Source organism: Dipodomys spectabilis, unplaced genomic scaffold, assembly GCF_019054845.1.
Source record: "Dipodomys spectabilis isolate Male_0828 unplaced genomic scaffold, ASM1905484v1 ptg000089l, whole genome shotgun sequence".
NCBI lineage: Eukaryota > Metazoa > Chordata > Mammalia > Rodentia > Heteromyidae > Dipodomys > Dipodomys spectabilis.
The window spans coordinates 1,460,224-1,487,492 of NW_024870766.1; the positions used below are offsets into that span (position 1 = coordinate 1,460,224).

The 27,269-nt window shown below is 38.0% G+C and overlaps 1 protein-coding gene across 1 annotated transcript; it reads left to right on the top strand.

The window, feature by feature from the left end:
* Positions 1 to 783: 783 nt before the first annotated feature.
* Positions 784 to 25,899, top strand: Pon1 (paraoxonase 1). Its single transcript, XM_042684768.1, has 9 exons — positions 784 to 877; positions 8,774 to 8,844; positions 10,316 to 10,371; positions 10,603 to 10,771; positions 12,539 to 12,665; positions 16,192 to 16,392; positions 17,598 to 17,679; positions 21,829 to 21,957; positions 25,431 to 25,899. Exons 1-9 carry the CDS (start codon positions 804 to 806, stop codon positions 25,587 to 25,589), a joined length of 1,068 nt encoding a protein of 355 aa, XP_042540702.1. The 5' UTR covers positions 784 to 803; the 3' UTR covers positions 25,590 to 25,899.
* Positions 25,900 to 27,269: the final 1,370 nt, after the last annotated feature.

Genomic DNA, 27,269 nt, shown 5'->3' on the forward strand with positions numbered 1-27,269 from the left:
AAGGCCTTCCTTGATGCACCAGTGTTTAACTGGCAACTTCAGTACTCTCTGTCTCTTCCCTGTTCATTTCTCCCCATGATATACCTATATGTGTACAACACACATACATTACCAGAGCATTACATATACCAAAGGGATGTGTTTGTCTTTGTTGGTTGTCTAGGTTGGAATGTGAGAAAGACTGGCGTATTCATCTAGCATGGAGCACAGTGCCTGGCACACAACTGATCCTTGATAAATGTCAGCCAAGTGAGGGAATAAATAAGCAGTGGTGTGATGTAAGCATGTGAGCTGAAAGGTCAGAAGTGGACTAGTGCGAACAGTTAGAGGGTAGGTGCTCCAACCACAGTTCTTTCTTCTTCTCTCTCTCTCTTTGTTGTTGTTGTTTGGGCCGAGTTATTATGATTAAGTTACTGACCTCATCGGAGCACCCAGGATTAGGCTCATTTTTGCAAAAAAAAAAAAAAAAGTTCAGCAGACTGGCTCTTTCTTTCTCACGGCTCTCTATTTCCTTCAATTTCCTTTATGTTTACTTCTTAACCAATCTAGGCACCTGCGCTCTGTTTTCTCTCTTTAAAAGCCCAGGGAGCCACCTGAAGTAATAGGCCTGCAGTGTGAAGTTCTTGGGCTTGGGCACAGGGCAACGGGGGTGGAGCTGAAGACCCAACCAGACTCAGGGGCGGAGATAAGTGGGTGGGACAAGCCAAATCCCAGGCGTTCTAGCTAGTAGGCACTAGCAGGAAGGGGCTCTTAGCAGTGGCTATACCCATCCGTTCAGTCCGTCCTTCCATCCATCCCAGGCTATGGCAAAACTGCTGGTGCTCACCCTCGCGGGGCTGGCGGTCGCACTCTTCAAAGGCCACCAGTCTTCTTACCAGTAAGTTGGGTTGGGGTGAGGGCTGCCTCCCTAGGATCACCTCTACCTCTACAAAACAGGGTACAGGCTCTTACCAACCACACCACAAAAGATCTGCAGGTCCCAACTACATGTAATCTCACAGGGCCTTTATAAAGGTCCACCTTTCATCTACCCTTGTAAATGTTCCCTTGCTAGTGATCTACCATGTGGACCAGAGCTAAGGCTCTTTGAGGTGCCCAACCTGCTCCAGTGGGTGCCAGGAAGAGAGAAAAGAATTCTGGTGCTGACACTTAATGCTCTGGGTTCTGGGGCGAATCATGTTGCAAATCCACGCTTTGCTGCTTCAGTAAGCAGGAAGTGGTAATGCAAATTTATATAAGAAGCAGCAAAGATAAGAGTGGGCATCATAACTGCTGAGGAAATGTTTGTTGTTGTTATTTTCTTTTTGTTTGTTTGTTTGTGGTCCTGGGGCTTGAACTCTGGGCACTGTCCCTAAGCTCCTTTTGCTCAAGGCTAGCACTCTACCACTGAGCCACAGTGCCACTTCTAGCTTTTTCTGTGATTAATTGGAGATAAGACTCTCACAGACTTTTTTGCCCAGGCTGGCTTTGAACTGCAGTCCTCAGATTTCAGCTTCCTGAGTAGCTAAGATAACAGGCATGAGCCACCAGTGCAGGGCTCAGTGTTCATTTCTAATTCCTTTAGAGTATTTAATAATCTCTAAGGGTGCTGTAGAGTTTATGTGGGGATGTGAAAAATAATGTTGAAAGTTTCACGGTAAATTTTTACAGGAGTTCAAAGTCTAGAGATCACCCTAATCAATAATACATTTCATATTATTTACCTTGAAGTAAAACATTAATAAAAATAAACTGAATTTAAAAATATTACATGGACTAATCATTCAGAATAAGTTCTTAAAAATAAATTGCTTTGGGTTTTTTTCAAATTGCTATTTTTGAAAACACAAATGTCAGAATACTATTAGAAAAGTAAGTTAGTAGCTGGGCAGTGGGGGCTACAGCTATAATCCTAGCTACCTGGGTAGCTGATATCTGGAGGATTGTGATCTGAAGCCAGCTCAGGCAGAAAAGTCTGTGTGACTGCATCTCCAGCTAACCCATAAAAATCATGGCTGGAGATGTGCCTCGATGATAGGCCATCAGCCATGAGCAAATGAGACTCCTGAGTTCAAGACCCAGTAATAGCACTGAAAAAGAGAAAGAAATAGTGCATGAATGAAAGAAAGAGAGAGATGGAAAGAAAGAGAGAGAGAGGGAGGAAGGAAGGAAGGAAGGAAGGAAGGAAGGAAGGAAGGAAGGAAGGAAGGAAGGAAGGAAGGAAGGGAAAAGGAAAGAAAGAAAGGGAAAAAGAAAGAAAAAAGGAAAGGTGGGAGGAAGGAAGGAAGGAAGGAAGGAAGGAACGAAGGAACGAAGGAAGGAAGGAAGGAAGGCAGACCAAAAAGCTACTAATTGGACTTTTAAATAGTATAAAATATTGTGTGAATTTTCATTAATAACATGATAAATGATAAATGATACTATATAGATGAATACAGGATGGGCACTGAATCTTCTGGAATAGTCCAGACAGAAGGAAAGAAAGTGCTACTCCCTCTCCAGCAGGATCTAGAGCCTTGCTACTCAAGAGTACTTGCCCACTCCCTGGGGCATTTTTATGAAGGACTGTAAAGGGCATTCGGACCCTACCCTAACTCATATCAGAACCAGAGCAAGAAAACCTGGAAGAGGCAAAAGTAACTTTTATTCTCATCTAAGTGATAAGATACCCAAGTCCCAGAAAGGCATGCCTCTGTTCAGTGGAGAGAAGGGAAACCATTATATCCTGAGGTCTGCATCTGTGCCAGGCAGAGCCTCAGGGAGGAGATAGGGTTTTTCTTCAGAGATGAAGTGTATGCATGGGGAGAGACTCATGGGAAGTTATACAGATCCAGGGTGGGAGGAACTTGTGGGAACATAAAAAGGTTACCTCATTTTCTGAGGTGGGGGCAACAAAGAAGAGACTGATAAAGTTTCTCTTTGTAGTCAGCAACATATGGCTTCATCTGGCATATACTGAAGAAGATCTAAAGTCTAGGACAATAAAAATATCATTCACAAGGGATGGGAAGGGGAAACAAAGGAGGAGGCAACAATGCTTGATAAGAAATGTACTCATTACCTTGCTCATGTAATTGTAACCCTTCCGTACAGTATTTTCACAATAAAAAATATCATTCACTGCCTGTTTGAAGTGTGGCCTATTAAAATAATGTGTGAGACCACTGTGGCTCCCTTACCAGTGCCCCCAGGATACTGTGTGGGAAGATGGAGGTAGTAGATTCTTGGCTACTGGGATAAGATCTCTTTTCTGCAACTTTCAAGTCATTTTACTACTTTATCCCAAGAAGAAAAAAGTTCCGGCCTCTTTCTCCACCTGAAAATTATGGGATAATAATGCTTATCAAAGTAGGATAGATAGATAGATAGATATAGTATTATATAGAGTCTATATGACTTTATAATACTTTATTCATATATAGATGGATATAGTACTATATAGAGTCTATATATAGTATTATATAGTGTCTATATAATACTATATATGGACTATATAGAGTATCTAGACTACATATGACTACATAATATAGATATAGTGTATATCTATATTATATTATACTATATATATAGTATATATATCTATATCTATATTATATTATATATACTATATAATATATAGTTCTATATCTATAGATACAGTATATAATACTATAGTACATAATATAATACTATATCTATAGATAAAGTATTATAGAGAGAGTCTATATACAGTATTATATAGACTCTAATACTATATATAGACTCTTTAGAGTCTATATAGACTCTATATATCACTGTATAATACTATATCCACATATAGATAGATATAGTATTATATAGTCTATATATAGATATAGTATTATGTAGAGTCTATATAGTTTCTACATAATACTATATCTATCTATCTATCTATCTACTTATCTATCTATCTATCTATCTCTGTAGAGAACATAGTAGATGACCTGTAATCATTAGCTTTAATAACTGCATATGTCATCTCAAAGCTCCACTTAGGAACTCTAACAAATGATCTTTGATGTGATAAAGCTTTTCATCATTATGGCATATATCTCGGAGAAACAACTTGTAAGAGGAAAGCTTTATTTTTGTTCCCAGTCTTAGGGATTTTAGACCATGGTTGGCTGACTCCATTTCATTGGGCTTGTGGTGAGGCAGAAGCCATGTGGTAAGAACACATGATAGAGAAAACTGCTTACGGGCTGGGAAGGTGGCTCAGTGGTAGAGCGCTTGCCTTGAGCTGAAGAGCTGAGGGACAGCGCCCAGGCCCAGAGTTCAGGCCCCACGACCGGACCCAAAAAAGAAAAAAAAGTAAAAGAGAAAACTGCTTACCTCATTGTGGCCAGAAAGTAGAAAGAAGCAACCAGAAGAAGAGTCCAGGGACTAGAACACCTATAATGGTCTACTTTCTCTAGTAAGACCCACCTTACATAGTATCTACCACCTCTGACTAGTGTATTCAATTCTGAATCTATCAATGGGCTGCTCCACTGATTATATCAGCAACTACATGATCCAATCACTTTTTTCAAACTATTTCAACATTGCACTGGAGACCAAGCCTTCATCACATCAGCTTTATATCTAAGTTATAACATTTGCATATTATCATGTCTCATCAAACCCCTCATCACCCTATCAAAGCCTCCACCACCTTCTCAGCCATTCTAAAAGACAATCCAGCAGATATCTGCTCAGTCCTTGACATCTCTAAAGGTGTTATATTCATGGTGCAAGCCATAGGAATCAGTAGGATGTAGTGTTCACTCACATTTTCAGAGATGATATAAAAGGGAGAGGGACTAAAAGAGATATTGGGAAATATAGGGAACAAGAGAGTTGGGTATCATAATATCTAATATCATATCCCAACTTTATCATTTTGTTTTTGATTTTTTAATATAAGTACTCTATAGAACATAAATTTTTTATTATTTATAAAACTATATGTGTATACTTATATTGTTTGTATTAAATATATATGTATATATAATATACACTTATATGCTTATATTGCTTTGTATATTATAATATGTTGCTCATAATATATAATATGTATACATGATATATAACACATATACTATAATATAATAATTATATATTATACTATGTAATATAATATTTATATATTCTATATTGTAAATATAATATATTATAATATATACTTATATTGTCTATATCAATGGATATAAATATTATAGTAGTTATTTTACTATTGCTTGTTTTTTTTCTTTGCTGCTACCTAAAACTAGGATCCAGTACAAAGTAGAGAAATTTCACTGGGATGCTGAGAAAAGTACATAGGGTTTGCTAATTTCACAATATCTCATATATCACATCATAAGATTTGAAACCAAGGTGATTTCATTCTTTTTCCAAATTTTTATTTGTCCTTGAGGATTACTTCAACCTACTTGATCACATTTAGATTACTTCTGTTCACATTTATTTGGTCAAATCAAGTCACAGCAAGGCCAGATTAACTTAACAGAGGCAGGGAAATAGATTTTATTATATTTCCAGGAAGAGAAGACTTGGAAATATCAATGAACATAACTAATGACTTCCACAGCCAACTTTACCATTTTAAATAAGCAACCAGGTATCAATGCCTTGGTTTCTGTGTACCCCAGTGTTCTCACACATAAAACAAGGAAATATGAATCTATACCTCAAAGGTGGCTAAAAGCATTAAATGTGGAATTACGTGTGGGAGCCCTTAGCACAGGGATTGGTATTAAGGCTTCAGAATGAATGAGGGATATGTGGCAGCAGGAAATGAACTGACAAATTTTCCTGGGCCCTAGAGTCCCAGGATGGGTCTCTGAAATCATAGCTGGCCCTTTTCTTTCTTTGGTAGGGATCCAGTAAGTATTTTCACAGAACAGTGCACAGAAAAGGTCAAGGGATTTCTGAATGCAGTGCAGTCATTAAACTTCATTTCTTTAAACCTGGAACATTTGGACTTAATTGAGCCCTTGATACGTTATCTCCTGATAATCTGAGAATAAGGAAAAAACTATGAACTAGATATAGTAACACAAGCAGGTAAGTGTTCAAGTGCTTATTCCTGCTTTTCACCAATGTTATTTGTAAGATTTTTTTTTCCTTAGAGGCTTGCCTGTAGATTAGCATTCATACTTTAGTTCCAATCCCAGTTTAGGCACTTCATAACTCTGAGGCCTTGAAAAGTCACTTAATCTTAGTCATCTGTAAGTAGGGAAAATAACGCATCAGGGAGGTGTTGGAAGGCAAAATGAGAGTATGCACAGTACCTTAACCATGGCATCAATGACATTCTGTTGAGATATGACTAGCTTGAGCCACAAATTAGAACCCAAAGGAACTGGGTGCAGATTTAATGCCTTTTTAAAAAAAACCTGCCTTGGTTCCCATGTGATTATTCTGCTATTTCTAGGTTAGAGGCCATCTTCTATGAGAGAAACTATTGCATTAGAATGGGAGTCGAGCAGTTCTGTCTTGTTCTACTCTCTGTGAACCGATCACAGTGAACAACCAAACAACCGTTTGAGACAGACAGTACACTTATTCTTCCAGTGTTTTGAGCAGGTAGGGGGGAGGAAGCTCACTTGATATCCTTTGCATTTTTCACAAGTATTGGCCCATTCAATGATTTCACATGTTTAAAATCCATTCTTTCATCATAACTATTTGCATGGTTACCAGTTATGAACTTCACCCTTAATATCTTGAGCCTATCTTTTAAGTTACTTGGAAGACACTGTATAAATATTCCCACACCATTGTCTTTCCTCATAGTGGGCCACAAACACAGTTTAATACACATTATCTAACATGTTAAAATAAATGTGTCATATTTATTTACAAAACTACTACGTGGGACTGGAGGTATAGGTTAGGTTTAAATGTTTTAGGGTTAAATGTTTGGCTAGCAGGCAGAGGCCAAGGGTTCCATCCCCAGCACTGGAAAAATAAATTATTATATGGATTGTTTTGTAAACTCATGAAATTTGTTCCACATGTTTGTGTGTGTGTGTGTGTGTGTGTGTGTGTGTGTGTGTTGTTCATACCATCTAAAATGTTTTTCTTTCTGTGGGTCTCCATCTAAAGAATAAGCCACTTACTTTATCAATTAAAGAATAAGCCACTTACTTTATCAATTACTTTATGTCTGTATTAAAGTTTTTGATGATTAGAATGTCACATTGCTATTTTTTAACATCTTATAGTGCCCCACTATATGGGGACAGATCTCAACTTTCCTTTAAAGTCTGCTTTCTAAAATCATGCCCATCATTCAGGGAGCCATGGTCTCCTTGCCTGTCAGTCTTCCTCCTGTCTTTGTCTCTCAAACTTTATTTTGGTCAGGCATTGGGTTGGCATTTTTAGAAAGCAGATTACTGCTCTTACCTCCAGCCTCTTAGAGCAGAGTGCCTGAGTGGGTAGAATGATGTTATGATAATAGGAACACTACTTATTTCTCATAATATGAATACTATATTATCATAAAGTCTCACCATTTTATACCATGTCAATAAGAATGTTATCCGGAGTGTTTATGTCATCCATTGGTTCTCCTGTGAGACTAAATTGACAGAAGGACAAAAAAAAAGAATTTCTCAGAAAATCTTTCGCCAAACAAAACTTTGAGGGATTCTTGGATAATTGTCACTACTCCCTTTGACTATATCACATCATCCGTTCTAAAAATACAAATTTATCATTTAAATCTCTTGGCAACATTAATGCTATGGTCGGTTTCTTTCAAAAGCTATCAATAGCTTTCCTCAGGCAATTCTCAGGCGCTTCCTCTACACATCTGTTCCTTTTTCCTTTATCCTTCACTCAAATATTTCCCCCCTGTGATATTTAGGTACTCAGATTTGGCAAGCTGCTTTTGTGTATTTGTGTGTGTGCGTTTGTGCATATGTGTGTGTGCATTCATGTGTGGGTTTGTATGTGTGTGCATTTGTGTGTACAGTAGAGAGGTGATACCTTTCTTTACAGGCTTGCCTTGGGTATAATTTTCTGAAGTCACAAAACCTTTAGACACATCTGTGTTTTTAAAACTGCATGTGAAAGCCAATGCCTACTCCAGGCTGTGGAGCTGGCCTGGGCAGCAGGGTGGGAGGTCCATCTGTCAACAGTTCTCAAAAAGCAGTGGAGTAAATTGGAGTCATGTTTCCATTTAACCAAACTTTTCACATAGGAGTCCTAACCCAACTAACTGATGAAATAGTTCCTGTGAAAGAAGACAGAGGCTGGAAGACCCTAGGTATCTCTCTTGTATATCTGCCCATCTCTGCATGTAAGAGACTTTGCACAACTAAATGTTATACTTCACGATCCCATTAGTCTGGTAGAATTGCAGGTGCCAGGGACACTAACTCTAGGATTTTTTACCAGGGAGAAGTACAGGTAAGGAAAATTTGTGTAGGATTCTTAGATTTGCAACTAAATTCTCTCTCTCTCTCTCTCTCTCTCTCTCTCTCTCTCTCTCTCTCTCTCTCTCTCTGTGTGTGTGTGTGTGTGTGTGTGTATGCTTGAAAAATGCCTCGGTACTGTCTGAGTTTTGAGGGTTTTGCTCAAGGGTGCCATTCTGCCAGTTGAAACACAGCTCTATTTCAAGCTTTTTGCTGATTAATTGAAGATAAGAGTTTCACTGACTTTTCTGCCCAGGCTGGCTTTGAACCATGGTCCTCAGATCTCAACCTTCTGAGTAGCTAGGTTTATAGGTATGAGCCACGCAACCAGCTTCAAGTCAATTTGAATCGCTGACTAGTTTTTATGTGTGTCATTCTTTTCCCTCCTCTAGAACAAGATTTGCTGCTTCTCGTGAAGTAACTCCAGTGGAACCTCCTAATTGTAATTTCGTTAAAGGAGTCGGTATGCATGTGGGAAGGGAAAGTGTCTCATTTGAACTGCCAGTATATTATTTCACTATGTATCCCACAAATATAACTGCCTAATTTTGTTCCAAATCACAATGGTGATTCAGGAAACTATTGTTGAGTTACTAGTTAATTTTAAATGCCATGGCCTTTTATATTTGACTTCACTAACATCTAACCAATGTTTTGACTATTTTTATTTGGTCATTAGAGCAAAAACAATAGTCAGTTGTCTTACTGTAATAAGACCAGAGGAGTTGGGAAAAGATGAAAGAGAGTAGATAAAACATTTTTAAATAAATAAATAAATAAAAGCTCTCACTGGCCTTTGCAATTACCACAAGTCTTCTCCTCATGTATCTCTTTTAAGATTGGAGAGGGAAAAATTTCCCCAGAAGCTCTAAGCAGATTTCCCCTTAGATCTCATTAGGCAGAGATGGAGGACAGACTGGTGCCCTAGCTGCAAAGGAAGCTGGGAAAGTAATTATTGGCCTCCATTGTGGAGGTCAAACCCTGTCAACAAAGATAAAGGGGCAGAGGGATAGTGGCTGTTTTGAACCGACAGGCAATGCCCAAGGCTCCACTCTCCATCTGGTTGCTACCAATCAGCTTTGTTTTTGCAGACAGTTTGAAGCTATGATTTTATAATGTTCTAGGTGGGTGGTGGTTTTTGGGTTGTGTGTGTGTGTGTGTGTGTGTGTGTGTGTGTGTGTGTTTAGAATGATTTATCTCAGTTGACTGCAGTTAAGAAAACTCTCCTAGAAGACTGATTGTTATTAAATTTGGCCAGATATCTTATGATACACAATTTTTCCAGAAAAAAATGTAATATTGATATCAAATATCACTGGATATTTGGAAGACTTATAGAAGGTGAACACAAAACCAAGTAATCCTTTTGTCTCTAGATTAATTGAATGTTTAAAGTTTTTATGGAGTTAAAATGCAACTAACTTAAAGATAGTGACTTTTTTTGGTATTTATACTGAATAAATGCCTGTGGATCATCAAAAATGTGTCCCTATCTTAACTCAAGTGTTTGAAGCTTACTTATATTTTCAACATGACTTTCTAAGTGTTTACTTCATTTGTCACTATTAAGTGTTGAGTATACTTTGAGTCTACTCTGAATCTTTAGGAAAACAGCAAGTGATTTCCAAATAATCACAACTTCTTTGTATTTTGTGAATTTCCATAAATTCTATACAAAAAGTTTTAGAGGGAAAAATCCCCAAAAGGCAGTCCATCAAAATGTGTCAATTTTAATTATACTTGATATTAAAACTTTAAAATTTCCATGTATCACATTTATCAATTTGAATAAAGAAATGGAAAAAATGCATAGTTTTGAAGCTGACAAAAATAGCTAATACTTAGCTATATTTTCAAAGTTAGGAATGATGAAGAAATGGATCTTCAGCTTTCTGCAATAATATGAAGAAATGTATACCATCTTGTTTTTACAGAAAGAGGTGCTGAAGATTTAGAGATACTGCCCAATGGACTGGCTTTCCTTAGCACCGTGAGTCTTTTCTTTTCCTTATTATTTTCTAGGACTAGGATTTAGCTAGGATTTTTCTAGTACTAGCTTTGTGGAATGGCCTGGAGGACATGTGGCTTCCAAGACTCCTGTCAGCATATCATACAAACTAGCTGGGATATTTCTCGTATAGTACAGTGAGCAGACCTGTGGCTTAAAACAGAAAATGCAAACCCATGTGCAGCCTTTTTTTTTCTTTTCCATGCTTTTAAGGGATTAAAATATCCCGGGATAAAGAGTTTTGCACCTGATAATCCTGGCAAAATACTTCTGATGAACCTGAATGAAGAAGATCCAGCAATATCTGAATTGCAAATTAGAGGAAGTAAATTTGATTTATCTTCATTTAACCCTCATGGGATTAGTACATTCACTGATGAAGGTAACAATACTTACAACTTACTATTAAAAATATATTTTTTAAAGTGACAATCCTAGGGCTTGAACTCAGGGACTGGGCACTGTCCCTGAGCTTTTTTTCTCAAGGCTAGCATGCACTTGAGCCAAAGCCCCACTTCTGGCTTTTTGTTAGTTAATTGGAGATAAGGGTCTCATAGACTTTCCTGGCCAAGCCTCAAACCTCAATCCTCAGATTTCAGTCTCCTGAGTAGGTATGATTAGAGGCATGAGCTACTGATGCCTGGCCAAACAGGCATCAAAGATAGAAGAGATATGCCAATGATTATTTCTTCTCATTAATCCAAGACATAATGGTAATTTTTGGATTTAAAATTTATTCCATATATGTGGAATATTTATAATGTATTATCTGTTAAAAATATATTATATACTATATTATATGTAAAGAATATATCTATATATTAAGAATATTGAGAATGCTAAAACATTTAAGATTTATAAAGTTTCTAATTTTGTAAAACACCAACATTTACCTTATCAGGTAATCACTATAAATTCAGCCTTAATCTTGTAGGATTTTTATTTAAAAATCTGAAAGTTCCGCACACCTACTGGCAAAGTTTTTCTGACCTTAATTATGCTAGACCCATTGACAGAAAGTCACCATAACCACTTTTCTCTTAGGGCTGTCACCTTCAGTGTCTTCCTGTGTGAAAGAAGGAAGCCTAGGAAGCCAGTGAATAAGTGTTTAGTCGTGCTGGGCAATGGTGGCTCATGCCTGTAATCCTAGCTACTTAGGAGGCTGAGATCTGAGGATCATGGTTCAAAGCCAGCCCAGACAGGAAAGGCCATGAAACTCTTATCTCCAATAAACCACCAGAAAACCAGAAGTGGTGCTGTGGCTCAAGTGGTAGAGCTCTAGCCTTGAGCTGAAGAGCTGACGGAAAGTACTCAGGCCCAGAGTTCAAGCCTATGACCCCCCCCCCCCCACACACACACACACACTTGTATCTTCTTTAAGCCATTTCCTGGTTCCTTTGTAGCATTTTATACCAAAACAAATGCTTGCTGAGAAGGTGAGTAAAAAGTATCTTAGTTGGCTTTTCTGTTCAAGCCTCTTAGTTCAATCTGCTAACCTTCCTTGTATCCTTTGTTTTATTTATTTATTTTTAATTAAGTTTTTTATTGTGAAAATACTGTACAAAGAGAGTACAGTTACATGAGCAAGCATCCTTTGTTTTAAAGAATACCAAATTGACTGTGTCAGAGACTTTCATAACCTACTATCTCTTCCCAACTCTAACCACATCTTGACCACTTCGACCCACTTCCTTCCTGTGCCACTGACCCACAAGCTGCTTCTGTTTGCTACTATCTCTTAGCTGTTCTTGTGGAATTCATCATCTCACATTTTCTGAATTATACCCAAGCTCACTTTCTCATATTAATGGTTCCCATCTTCATATCCTTTTTATTTCAATTCTGTAACTACTTGAACCTGAGACTTTAACAAGCTCATTTGAATTTTCAAGTGAGTTTTATCCATTCCTAAAATGAGGATATGTTTCCTCCTGTAGAGTTTTGAGATTTAGAGACTGTCCCTTGTCTTCCTTTAGCCACTTTTCTTTGGCACAACCATAAATGTGCTTTTCTCTACAAGATGAAAATATTCCATCTGCCTGACATCCTAACTATTAGTTGGAGGTGGGTTGAAATTGCTTTTGGGAGACAAAGTCGACAGCTGAGAGTTCTGTTAATGTTTCAATTTTTGTTTTTCATCTTTTCTCAGATAATACTGTGTACCTGCTGGTGGTGAACCATCCAAACTTCAAGACCACAGTGGAGTTGTTTAAATTTCAAGAAGGAGAAAAATCACTTTTGCATCTGAAAACCATTAGACACGAACTTCTGCCTAAGTACTGTGATAAATCATACTTCAATTTCCCTTTTAGCAGTAGAGCACGGTTCATACACAGCTTTGCTTTTTTGGCCAGGACAGGTTCAATTCTTCTTTCTAGTTACCACAAACTCATTTGAATGCTCTTCTGTAGAAACATTTGATGACTTGAGACTCCCAGAGAAGGCCTGTTCCCTTCCTCCCTGTTTCTCAGGTTGCTTGGGTTCTGGTTTGTGATTCAGGTCTCAGCATCCCTATTCAAGCTTTTCCCACAAAAAAAATTCTATTCCTCCCTAAGACCAGGCTTAATATTTAAAAATCAGGCAAGCTTCATCAATGAAGTCCACAGCTTGAGCTTATTTGATTATTTTTATGTATATTAAAAAGCAATATTTCAGATGTTTCTGTGAATTCAGAACCCATATCACATAGAAGGCCTGAAGTCAGATTTCCCCCCATTACTTCTACTGCTCTTGCATTGCTACTGACTAAAACGACATATGTGTGGAAATTCCTAGCTTTATACTACACTCCTTGACAGTGTAACAGTTTGTGAAAGAAGACCCAGTACAAAGCCAGCTTCTTCCCTTGGCTTGTGAACATGTTGTTTAGGAGGGTAATGATGGATTTTGGACACCATCCTCCAAAATAATTTCTACTTCTAAATTATATTTTTTTAGAACCCTATGTTTCATTTAAGTACAACATATGGCCACCACCCTGTTTGTAAATCTAGATCCATACTTTTTGCTGGCCCCTAGCAAAGTGCCTTCCACAGAGTAGGTACACACTCTCTTATTTGTGTACCCTTCTCTCCTTATTTACCTGGAAGTTTTGAAGATGAGGAAACGAGAGTGGAGAGTAGTTGAGTCACTGGATGAAGGTTGGCCATCTAATTAGTAGCCAGGTAGGAACTAAGACCTTCGTCTTTTTCTGCACCCCCAGGATAAGGGAAAATCCAGAGGACAAATTTGAAGTGGAAGAAAGTTTTCGCACAGTCACTCAATACATGTTTGCGCGCACACACACACACATTGGGGAGGGAGAATAAAGCTTTTGAGTAAAGAATACCTAGATCTAATATAGGTGAAGACATGTAAAATAGAGTAGTTGGGTTAAAAATAACAATGATGATGATGGTGATGATGATGTAAACTGTAAGTCAGGTAGGCAATTGTCAATTTAAGCCAATTATTTTATTGACATTTTATAAATACAGTCCTAATTAGATGTTGTTATTATACCTGTTATGCACTTTTTAAAAATGTAAGGCCTATAGTACATGTTAAATTGCCCCAGATGACAAGGCCAGGAAATGGTGCAACTAGATTTTTTTTTCTGTGCCTGTTCTGGGGTTTGAACTCAGGGCCTAGGCACTGTCCCTGAGCTTCTTTTGCTTAAGGCTAATGCTCTACCACCTGAGCAACTGCTTTACTCTCAGCTTTTTGGTGATGAGTTGGAGATAAGAGTCTCAAGGACTTTTCCTGCCTAGACTGTCTTGAAACTGAGATTCTCAGATCTCAGCCTCCTGAGTAGCTAGGATTATAAATGTGAGTTACTAGCACCTGGCTCTGCAGCTAGAATTTTAACCCTAGCACCTTGATTCCAGTGCTTATGCTGTAGAATACATGAAATAATTAAAATATTTTTACATCATTAATGAATTATTGATGAAATAATGAATTATTCATTAATGAATGAGACTGTTGCTATGGGAAATCATAGGTTTGTCCATATGTTTCTCCAATTACCCCACCCACATAGACCAGTTTAAAAAATCCTAGGTTTTGACAGCATAGAAGTAGATGGAAATAACAATAGTGCCACAGTGTACTAGAATTTGGCTCTGTTAGCCCAAGGATTAGCCATTATTTGTTGCTTTGTATTTTATGGCTATTTATACCATGAATATTCTAATGACTATAAGTTACGGTAATTTAAGCACGTTATTATTAATACTATCATAGCCATTGTTATTGGTCATTTACTGTATGAAAGACAGAGTGCCAAAGCCTTTATATTCAATATTTCATTCCATTGTTATTCCAGCCTTCTGAGGTAAAGACAGAAATTGAGATTCAAGAAAGGGTGTCACAGATGAGTGACCTGCTGTGGCCCCACAATGTGAAGATAAAGTAGGGTCAGGGTTCAAGCAGAGTCCATCAGATTTTAAGGCTATTATTCTCTGAAAAAAAAATTTATGAAGAACAGGCAGGTGATAATAAAGCACACTGATTTTTCAGAAATTTACTTTTCAAAAAGACAGTAGGGTAACATTGATCAAGCCGCATTGTTCCATCACTGACACGTCAAATTGAAATTACTTCATAAAACTACATAGAGAGAATACAAATACATATGCAAATAAAATAAAATTAATTAATTAAAAAAAGAGACTAAAGCTAGCCTGTAGATTTATATCTGAAGACTGCAGATGAATTCTAAATCTCTAGACTATTTTCTTCCGTAAGAGCGACCCAGTGGCCAGCACACATGGAGCGTGGGCCTCCTGCAAAACACACGGCAGGATTAGCTCACTCTAATTCCCACTGCGCCTCCGTAAATGAAGATTCCAATTCTTCCGCTTCTACTGATGAGCTGTATGACTTTGGGGGAAGAAATCATTTGACCTCCCTTTACAGATGAGAAAAGTGAAAATCTGCGTGTTTGTCTCCATCGCCCTAGAGCCGGAGCTGCGTCAGAGCTGACGCAGTGGCCATTACACACTCAGCAATAGAGCAAAGATAATTTTCTCTCTGATCATGGCCCCAGGGAACTTCCGTCACCTCAATCAGCAAGGAATGACTCACTTATGTGTTTGCTATTGTACCTATTAAAGCAGAAAAATAGACTCATATATCTTACATTTCCAGCAACATTCAGAATCCTAATCAAAAAGAAAAAAAAAAAAAGGCCAAGCATCTTATTTCTGAGCTGTTCATGAACTTTTTTTAAATTCCCGTTATGAAGCACAAAACTTTAAGGCTGGAAAATGGACCAGTCTATCATCCTCTTTTCACAGATAAAGAACTGAAGGCCAACATGTGAGAAGACTGATTTTCCCTAAATCATATATAACAGTAGCAAAGCTTGAAAGTCTCCACACTGTCACTCCAATGGTTGTCCATGGGCTTAAGATGTCTTGGGTTGGTAGGAGTTGATTCCATGTGATTAAATCTATTGTGTTCTGGTATAATTTAATGTCTACTGAATTTAGTATGGCTACGTACATGCTTTCTCTCTATATACATATATATGGTTTAAAGATAGGATATGTATGTAAGATATATATAAAATGCTTTTTAAAGATATACATAAGATATGTAATAGGATTTTTAAAGATATATAATAAGGTTTTTATATTGCAGTGCTATAATTACCTATTATTTCCTTTTAGGATTGCATAGTTAGGATTGGCTTCATATTAATTCTGTGCTATTACAGCTAATATAAAGGTACTATCTCATATCTTGACATTAATGTTTAGTCCATAATGGTATAATTGCACTACCTTCACTTACATGTATTGTGTGTTTTAATTGCAGTGTGAATGATATTGTTGCTGTAGGACCTGAGCACTTTTATGCAACAAATGACCACTTCTTTACTGATTCATATTTACGATCCTGGGAGCTATACTTGGGTTTGGCATGGTCCTATGTTGTTTTCTACAGTCCAGATAAAGTTCAAGTGGTGGCAGAAGGATTTGATTTTGCGAATGGAATAAGCATTTCACCTGATAGCAAGTATGTGCACACTTTAAAATGAAGTGGTTGTATTCTCATTTGATGGTTTAGAACATAGTCTTTCACCAAGTAAAGTGATTGCACTCTAATGTGTTATCCTTCCAAGAGGAAATTAGGGAAAATATAAACTACCTTCATTTTCAGGAGATAACATTTATCAAATTAAAAGTTTCTATTTTGTGAAAGAAAATTGCATTTCCACTTGAGGACAAAGTACATTTCAATAGGGGAAACTGTGATAAACATTTAGTATTACCATCTTTTGTTTTGAAGAAATATTTCTGGGTGTGCAATGAGATTACCAGGGTGAGTGTGCAGTGCCAGTCTGGAAGAAAAGGGACTTGCCCTGATGATAGCCAAGGAAACACTGCTTCCTTCATTAAGAAGGCCTTACTATGAAAAGAGTCAGCTTCATTCATTCAGTAGTGTGTTTAATGCTGCACTTCATTTACAATATTGTGTTCTGATGGTCTTCCAACAAGCAATTCAAAGATCAGCTATGATCTGAGCACCATACCCTTCCCAGTCTTCTATAAGCAAGGATTTCAGAGAAATACATTTGCACAAAAAACAACATGCACAACTTCTTATTCTTCATATTGTCTTCTGGTCCTTAAAAATAGAAAATAATCAAGCCATCATTTTTCTTTTAGTTCTGAGACACACTGTGCTTAGCCTAAGTAGGACTCTTTATGATGTGTGGTATTGCATTCTGTGCAAAATACTAAATCTGCTGGCTTGGGCTCATGCTCTCGGCAGGAGGGGAAGAAGAATTCTCGCTATGTGGACCAAGCATCTTATTGTCTCTCATATTTCCTCCAGCCTAAAACAAGAGACTGTGGTCAAGAAGCTTTATCGACTGTTCCCCAAGAGAGAACTCACTGTTCTGAAATACAATACCTGGGGCTTACTCCTACATTGATAAACCAAAGCCTTGTTAATAATTCATATTAAGAACAGGTGTCAGAGTTAAGTTCTGGATCAGGGATAAGTAGTTGGCTATCTTAAAGAATAACTCTTCAGAGATTAAATCTCTTTGTGCACTGTAAACTCATTGAGCTCTTTAGAGTTTAATGTGCTTTGAGATGGGTTTCATTCTTCAGTCTGTATGAAATCTTCCTGACTAGAAAGAGTTAATACAATTCACTATAACCTTTTGGATTGTGATCTTCAAGCAGTTTGATGGAACGCTTTCTTCTTTGAAGGTATGTCTATATAGCTGAATTGTTGGCTCATAAGATTCATGTGTATGAAAAGCACGCTAATTGGACTTTAACTCCATTGAAGGTAAGATGTATTAACACTATAAGTTTTCAGGGTGATAATTAGATTTCTAATTGATTTGTGAAATTAAAAGTGAAGAGAAAAGGCTTGTCTAATTGGAGTGTGTGAGAACCAATTTTTCACTCCCTTAGTAAGAGTCATCTGCATTGTTAGGTGTTTGTTGTACGCTTGTCCTCCCCAGCAGAGTGAGAAACAGCAGTAGCCCTCAGGTCCACCTGTGAATCTGCTTCCTTTTGCTAAGTTGAATTGTACATTTGAATTGTCTTCGTAAGTGCCTTCTCCTCCTCCTGTCTCTGCTTTACTTCCTACCCCCATCTATGTTGAAGGAGTAGCCCAGAAAATAGTCTATTTGGGTTTAATATAGAACTTCTCTACAATATATATTAAGGTTATGTTCTCACTATGACAGTGTAACCTGGATGCCTATCAGTTGTCTGTCTTCTTGCTTTGGAGTGTTCCTGGAGCTTCCTGGGCATGGTCTTGCCCCAGGATGAGTGCTATGAACTCTGCGTATAGCCGGCTTCCTCCAGATCTCCATGGCTTTCTCTTTTTCTCACCACTGAAACTGTTCGCAATTTTGTTTCCCCAGCCCTCTACATTTATTTCCTATCTTCTTTACCACTTTACTTTTGCTTTCTGCATGGATGATCAATCAATGCATTTTAATTGTCCTCTTTATTATCTGACTCCCTTATGAGGGTCTATGCATCATCAGGACAGAGTTTTTTTTTTTTCTATTTGTTCCTGGAATAGTTCCCAGCACCTAGTAGACTTGCTTAATTACTATAGCAGGACCAGGTTTGCATCAAGGATTCACTTTTGGGCCCTGTAGTTCTGGTCTAGGCTGAAGATTTGGGTAGAAAAGAGCAGAAACACAAGGAGAGGAAGGAGAGACCAAGAGCAGAGAGGAGCATGATGCAAGGCACAGGCCTTCATGCCCCTGCCACCCACAGCCCTAGCACAGTGCACTGTCAGGGCCAACTGTATGACTGTTCCAGTCAGCATACCCAAGGTGCTGTCACTAGGGGCTTCATTCAGAGAAAATTACCTCAAAGCAGTATCAAATGTAACGTCATGTTTGATGTTAGAAATCATTGGCAGGTCTGGCTGGTATTAGCCGAAATAAAATGACATTTCATATGCTCATACAGGCTGAGGGAATAAAAAAACAAACAAACTGTGGTTATAATAACAGATGCTTTTTATGCGTTGAAAAATTTAAAAACAATTATGATAGAATACAATGCAATGTACATTCTACTTACAATGCCAGGGCTCTGTTCCTACCAAGGAAAGCTTCCAGGCAAGGCTTATTTCATACTTGGTTCTCACTTTGGCAGCAGATTACACCCTTCTTTCACCATAACAACTGATCCAGTAGAAGCCACCCCTACCAAATGTAATGAAGTTCTTTTCTTTAAAGACCTTTAATTAACATTAGTTAATTAATACCTCTGAGTGCCAAGCAATTGGATAAATTAGCTGAGGCTAGTTGCAGAAATTTATGATGAGGTGAATGAGTTAATGGTCTGCCAAATGTACAATTTCTGTACAATAGAATATTATTCAACCTGAATCAGCACCAAGACTTGGATAAACCTTAAAGACGTTATGCTAAGTATATCAGACACCAAAGGATAGATATTATGATTCTAGAAAAGGCACATTCATAAAAAGTGTAAGATGTTAGTTATAATAAGTTAAATGGAAAAAGGGATGAGGAGCTGTAGGTTCATGTTAATGGTTCATGGGGTTCTGTTTGGGATGATTAAGTTCTAGGTATGGTGATGGTGGTTGTATAATATTACAAATATATTTGATGCCATTGAATTTTAGCTATGGTTAATGGCAAATTTTATATGAAATATGTTTTAATACAGTAAAAAATAATGCTACTTTCTTTAGTCAGTGAATCCATTTCAGTGAGTCTTGCCTCTAAAAATTGGAATATTTTTTCAACAGAGAATATAGCTTCTCAGTGGGCATAAGTGGCTCAAGCCTGTAATCCTAGTTGCTTGGGAAGCTGTGATGTGAGGATTGCAGTTTGAAGCCAGTACTGGCAGTAAGTTCCACAAGGCTTTTATCTCTGATTAACTACCAAAAAGCCAGAAGTGGAGCTATAGCACAAGTGGTAAAGCATTAGTCTTAAGTAAAAAAGCTCAGGGATAGCACCTAGAAGCTGAGTTCAAACTTTAGGACTAGCACAAAATTTCTTTAAAAATACAGCTTCTCCTACAGAGACTATAATATACTAAGTTTCTATACTATGTTTCATTTGTCTTTGTATACATTATTTTTTTTGTCAGTCATGGGGCTTGAACTCTGGGCCTGGGCACAGTCCCTCAGCTCTTCAGCTCAAGGCAAGTGCTCTACCACTTGGGCCACAGCACTTCCAATCATTTGTCCTTGTAGATGTGTGATATGTGACACATACCTATTATAATGAGTTGCATTGCTAGAAATGACATATATGCAAAACAGGGTTCACTTCTACAAGATCTACAAGCTCCACTGGACCATGAGCTCTTCATTGGCCAGGGCCATGCCTTCCAGGAACCCTGCAGTTTCTAGCTGATGGTTGAGCTGCTTGCAGAGCACAGAAGAGGAATGCAATCATAGTGAATAGATAGGACCTATTCTTTTGTGTCCTCCTGCACTTTTCTCAGCAGGCTTCCACCATCATGGAACTCACCAGTATTTGTGCTGCTTCTACAGGCAATAACAGAATCCTCATTTTCCTCACTTAAAGATAAAGCTAATGTCCCTCCACACTGTTGACCCACACCTGTACAGTCCTAGCTACTCAGGAGGCTAGATCTGTGGATCTCAGTTCAAATCTAACCCGGGAAGATAAACCTAGAAGACTCTTCTTATCTCTAACTGACCAACAAAAAGCCAGAAGTGGCAGTATAGCTCAAGTGATCGAGCACCAGTCTTGAGTGAGAAAGCTAAGGGAAAGCACGAAATTCTGAGTTCAAGCCCCAGTATTGAAGTGTATGTGCATGCAAATGCACGCACATGTGCACGTGCGCGCGTGCGCGCAACACACACACACACACACACACACACACACACACACACACACACACACACACACACACACGTCTAATATATGAGAGGATTGAGTTTGAATCCAGGTGGATGAGAATGAGGGAAAAGGAAGGATTAAGCCAGGGGCAGATTTTGACCAATCGAGGTTGGCAGCACTGCTTGTTTCCAGGACAGGGAATGAAGGCCATGTGTGGGGACAACTCTCATTTTGAGTAGGAAGCAGAGGGCAGCGGTGGCTCATCGCAGCTGCCTGCCCGTGCAAGGGCCTTTGCAGAAACCTCAGGGTCCCAGGGCACGAGGTCTGTGGATTCTGAGATATACCACACATATTGTTTCTCTGGTGAGAGTTAAAGGCAAACAAATAGATGAGATTTTTTTCTGGTAGCAGGCAGCCAAGATGATGAATGGTGGAATTAAGAATCATTGGTATTATTTATGATGCTGGTATAAAGCCTCGACAGCAATCTGTGCAGTCATCACACACTTGCAACTTATATTTAGAGAATAAACAGCAGAGGAACAGGGAGCTGAATATCATCAGGAAACTAAAGAACAAACTTTGCCTCAACTCGAAGGGAAAAATTAGACCCTGGGTGATCATTTCTTCTTTGGCTACACAGCCTATGATTAGTTATAAAAGAGTCTACATTTCATCTGCGTTCCTGTCAGAAACACATCTATGCTTCCAGGTTGTTTTTTGTCCCGATGTTTATAAAAATATCATTTGCACATGCCACTTAGAAGGAACTGCATTATGTTGTACTTAACAGTTTTATTTGTATTTATTTTTAGTTTTAGTTTTAGGTTCATGCACAAATGTTAGGGCCAATGATTTCATTTAACATTTAACAGTCTTTCTTTGCTTTCGGAATCTCCTCCTCTCCGCTATGTGTTATGGAAACCAACAGATGAACAAAATACTAACGAAGATGGAAGGCCAGCAGAATTCCCTAAGTACAATTGAAATGAGTCACTATTGTGTCTCTGCGATCACAGTGTGGTGGCCAGCATTAGTACAAGCTCTTTCCTTGACATGTTGCCATACCCCATCCTCTCATTTTTTTTCTCACCTTCTGCTTTGTGTTCTCTTCATCTTGGTAGTCCCTGGCCTTTGACACCCTCGTGGATAACCTTTCAGTGGATCCAGCAACAGGGGATCTTTGGGTGGGTTGTCATCCCAATGGTGTGAAGATCTTCTCCTATGATCCAGAGAATCCTCCTGGCTCAGAGGTTAGTTTGAAAAATGTACCTGATCTGTGACTGCTTTCAGCCGAAATATAATTCTCTCTTATATATGCAAACAAATGAGGCGCTATGAGCAGATCATCCATATGATCAGAGATAAAAAGAGTTTTAGAGGTGTTTTCATTAGGCTAGAGAGGAAACAGATAAGACATTTCATCTGGGATAATTCAGTAACTCAAGGCTGGAAGATGGGCAGAAAATGGCTAGCTAAATCTAGTATTGGGTGGGGATGTAGTTCTGAGGTAGGGTGTTTTCTGAGCATGTTGTAAGGACCTGAGATGGATTTCTAGCATTGGAAGAGAAGGAAGTGGTGTGTGGAATAGGTCTTCTAAGAGTGAGCTAGCCACTAGTTGTGTGAGGGATGGAGCCAAACAACAGTGACACCACAGAAAGGAAAGCTGGGGTGTAAATATCCCATACTCTTTGAGTCCTTCCATTCCTTCTGCTGATATAAGGGGCAGAGTGCCCAGGAGGCCCCCATCAAAACAGGCTTTGGTGTAAGTCAGAGCAGAGGGAAGCATAGATCTGCAGGGCTGGATTGTGTAGATGAACCCTTCGATGTTGCCCATACCATTACATAAGTAGCAGGTCTCTCCAAATTAAGAAATCACAATAGCTTAAAGATCATAATGATGCCATACTGCAGTGGTTTAGCCATTCATTTGTTACCTGCATTAGAATACAACTTGCCATTCAGTTAGTACAGCCCCCTCAGTGTCTGTGGTGGATTGGTTCCAGGACCCCAATGGATGCAAAATCCAAAGAAACTCAACTCTTCTATATACAATGCCAAAGAATTTGCTATTATCTACATGTTCTTCCATATACTTTAAACCACTTTTTATTACTTGTAATGCCAAACATAATGTAATACTCTGTAAATAGGTCACAATGTATTCGTTATGTGCTCAATACAGACTTAAAATTTTTCCCAAAATATTTTCTATCTGGGGTTGGTTGGTTTTGCATATGTGGAACCCACAGATACAGAGGGCTGACTATATGCATAAAGCAATGGGACAAGCCAGTCCTACAATGGGATTGTCTCTCCTCTCTAGACAGCCCTGTGAACCGGAGATAATTCACTTACTGGAAAATATTTAAGTTTACAAGACACTTCTTCCATCTTAAACAAAATACTCAAAGACCTCCCCAACCCCCTGCTTTTTGACTCACAGTCTTTATTCGGTAGGTAATTCTGCAATGCAAATAGTAAGAATATGAAGTCTACTCTGCTATAGGTAGTTGAATGTTTCTCATGCCTTATCTGGCTCTTTCTACTTTGAGTTTTTAATATGTATTAATTAAACTGGTTATTTACATCAAACATTTGATATAATTTTGATACATTTATCTCTGTGGAGTATTTTTGTGTGTGTGTGTGCCAGTCCTGGGGCTTGAACTCACAGCCTAGATGTTGTTATTGAGTTGTTTGTTTGTTGTTGTTGTTGCTGTTTTTTGCTTAAGGATAGTGCTTTACTCCTTAGGCCACAGTTCCACTTCTAGCTTTTGGTGGCTAATTCAAAATAAAAGTCTCAGACTTTCCTACCTGGGATGACTTTGAACCATGATTTTCAGATCTCAGCCTCTTAAGTGGCTAGGATTACAGGTGTAAGCCAAAAAGGCACCTGGCTTCTGTGGATTACTTTTAAAGTATAGTTTTAAGAATTATTCACCCAAAAGCACACAAAGAAGTCCTGTATCTCTTGTATTAAAACATCAAATGTGTATTTCTAACTCTCATACATACTTTATGATCACGTTTAATGGCAATCTTTTTTCCTCTTGCTACTTTTTAGCTTTTCAGATCACTGAACTGTATATTTAATAGAATTGGAGAAATACATGCAGCAGAATGTTCACTGTATAGAACTGAGCAGAATGTTCGATTATAATTTGTTCTTGCTTGTTAGCTCATGTGGTGAACTTGGGTCATTTGCTATATAGCAAGGGACTTGGTTTATTGTTCTAGAAAAATATTTCCTTTCTAATGATGAATTTGGTAAGGAAGAGCAAAAGGAAATAACAATCCATTATGTAATGTGCTACTGCACAGAAGAATATTCTAGCATTATGAACAAGCAACTTAATTAAGCCAAGGTACATCATCAACTATTTCTTTCTAAAAAACGATTGCATATTAAGGTTGCAGCAATTTCCTAAACCATGTGTCTTTGGAACCATCTGTGTTCAAGAGGTCATGTTGATTGCTCCAACTTACACTTTATATCTAAGTATTGGCCTTCCTAGACTGGAGTATTTGGAGTTTAGTGATGGTATCCTTTCTTCAAGTCAGTATTTTATTCTAGTTGAAAAGGAATTTAGGAATAATCTAGTCTCATCCATCTTCTTGTATAGATGAGAAACAAATACAAGCATATGGCTTCCATATTAGGTTGTAGCATATAAAATGGGAATAAACACATATTCACTCTCATTTATGAATGTTGTAATAAAAATTCAACTAAATGAAGAATATTGAACTTAAGAAATCTTACCCAGTTAGAAATGGAAATTTGAAGTTCAGAAGTATGTATCTGGGCTATATAGGAAGGAGTATTAAGCTTTTGGTGGTGAAGGGCCATGCTTTGTTTTCTTTGCCTGCCCGTAAAGAAAATCACCCCCTCCCAACACACACATGCACACACACACACACACACACACACACAACAGAAATTGCCTTCTATGGTTGTCTTTGTCTGTGGTATTCCAAGCACTTTAAATTAAGAAAAGATGGTGAGTTTGAGCCCAGACTGGGCCATGTGTGAGATATTTTCTATAAAGCCAAAACCAAAATAACACCACAACCACCAAAAATAAACAAATAAATAAAAAAGAAGAAAAACCAAAACCAACAGTAACAGCAAAGAAATGAAAATTAAACTACAAACATACTAACAGGCCCGAACTTCAGTGTGGCAGCCATTTGGCTATGGCTGAGTAAAAGGCTTTCCTCCACTCTGAATTTACCATTGTCCCCACTGCTCCTTAATACCTGTGCCAGGGTTGAGTTGCTCACTTGCATTTCCTGCCTATACCTGTGCATCTATGTGCCCTCTGCTTTTTGTTAAAGATCCTGTGAGCAAAGCCTATCAGTTTACCATGAGCAAAATGGTATGGTAAACATACAGTAATTTTGGAACAAATACAATTTATGCCACCTATGTGTGTATATATATATATATATATATAATATATAATATATATATATATATATACACACAGACACACACATATATATCTTTTTATCTATAAGTAGTTGTACAAAGGATTTTAATTCAACAGGTCATTTTATGATATTTTATGCATCTTGATTAATGTCACCCCTTCCATCTTTCTTCTCCAGGAGAGATGGGAGAGAACAAAAAAATATATTTTTATATGAGGGAATAGATGCCTTCTTCTGGAGAAATGATCTGATTGTGCTTACAGTTGATTAATGTTATTTTTTTTGATAGGTGCTTCGAATCCAGAACATTTTAACAGAAGAACCCAAAGTGACTGTGGTTTATGCGGAAAATGGCACAGTGTTGCAGGGCAGCACGGTCGCCTCTGTGTACAAAGGGAAGCTGCTGATTGGCACTGTGTTCCATAAAGCTCTGTACTGTGAGCTCTGACAGCCTCTTCTCATGATCTAAAGGGCCACAGTGATCCCAGTTAAATTTGAGATTTGGCCCATTGAGAAACATAATTTAACATGATAATTAGGAGGCATGAGGGTGCCCTTGGCAGGGAGGAGAAATTGAGAAAGGATTTTTTGAGAGCATGTTGTCAAATCAATCATGGAAAACTTGAAAACCTCCCTTACCAATTAGAAACCCCTTTCATTAAAATGGCTCAATATACCAATTGTCAAGTCTTAAATAATTTAACTGCATGTGATTACAAAAGTACTTTCTGGAGACATGCATTAAGCATGTTTTTATATGGCTGTTTTGTTTTTCCTTGTTCAGAAAAGAGGATGAGAGGTTCAGGGTCAGCTATGCAAAAAATTCTTGTGGCTCTGTCCACAAAAGCAATTTAGGTGTGGTGGTACATACATAAATATTCTGGACTTCTGTTTGTCATTTCTGATAATGGAATAAAACTTTCTCAGCATCAAGAAAAAAAGAAAAGAGGATGAGATTGGGAATCACCAACAATACCACTCGTCACTCAAGATCTGGGTCACATGACCTGGGTTATATACAAAGATACCCAACAAGAGAAGCTGTTGAATGTACGTGTTAGATATTTTCCTCTGGTAAGCCTGGCTTCTTCCGACCACCTGTAGCAGTAACATGTAGAAAAACAATCCTACAATTCTTATGAGTGTTGTTATATCTTAAAATTATTTCTTGGCATAAATTAGAGTTTTGTTTCACAGTCTTGGATAAACAGGTCTGCTCATTTCCATGATGATATAGAATAAATAATGCCTTTAATTGACCTAAGTAATTTTAAGTGTCCACTGAAGACTAGATAGGCTGCTGTTTAGGTGTACAGGTGGAGTTTTTTCTTTTTCTCTTTTATTTCTCCTATTCTAACTAATTAAAAATAGAAAAAAATTCAAAAATCAAAAAGATTAATAACATCTTTAGTTATCTCCTGAGGGACATGGCTAGGATAAAATAAGACTATCATTTGGTTATGTATACCAATAGAAAGAGGTTACCTGCTGTTATTTGTCTGTTTTGAAGATAGGATTGAAATGATGGATTATTCCTTTGGGACATTAAGGTGGTCCATTCTTTCTTTCTTTCCTTAGTTTTTTTTTTTTCTTTTGTCGGTGGTGGGCTTGAACTCTGGGCCTGGGCACTGTCCCTGAGCCATTCAGCTCAAGGCTAGTGCTCTACCACTTGAGCCACAGTGCCACTTCCAGTTTTCTGGTGGCTAATTGGAGATAAGAGTCTCACAAAACTTTCCTGCCTGGATCAAACCATGATCCTCATATCTCAGCCTCCTGAGCAGCTAGGATTATAGACGAGAGCCACCGGCACCAGGCAGGGAGGCCATTTTTATTTTGTTCTGCCCTTTAGGGGAAAATTTTTGCTGGTAAGTTGAGAACTCCTATTTAAAACCTCTCTTTCATAGTAGCAAAAAAAAGGCTACCTTTTCTCAATCAAGAGTCAAATTATTTTAGTCATAGTTCAATACAAAATGTCGGATTGCTCTAGGTGCTTAATGATTCAGTGATGGTTGTATTCCCAATCCAGGAAACTAGACACTGAGATATTGCTGATAATGATCAATGAGTGTAGTGCAGAAAAAAATTTCCAATCTCATGTATTTTTTGTTGTTGGTGGTGGTGGTCGTGG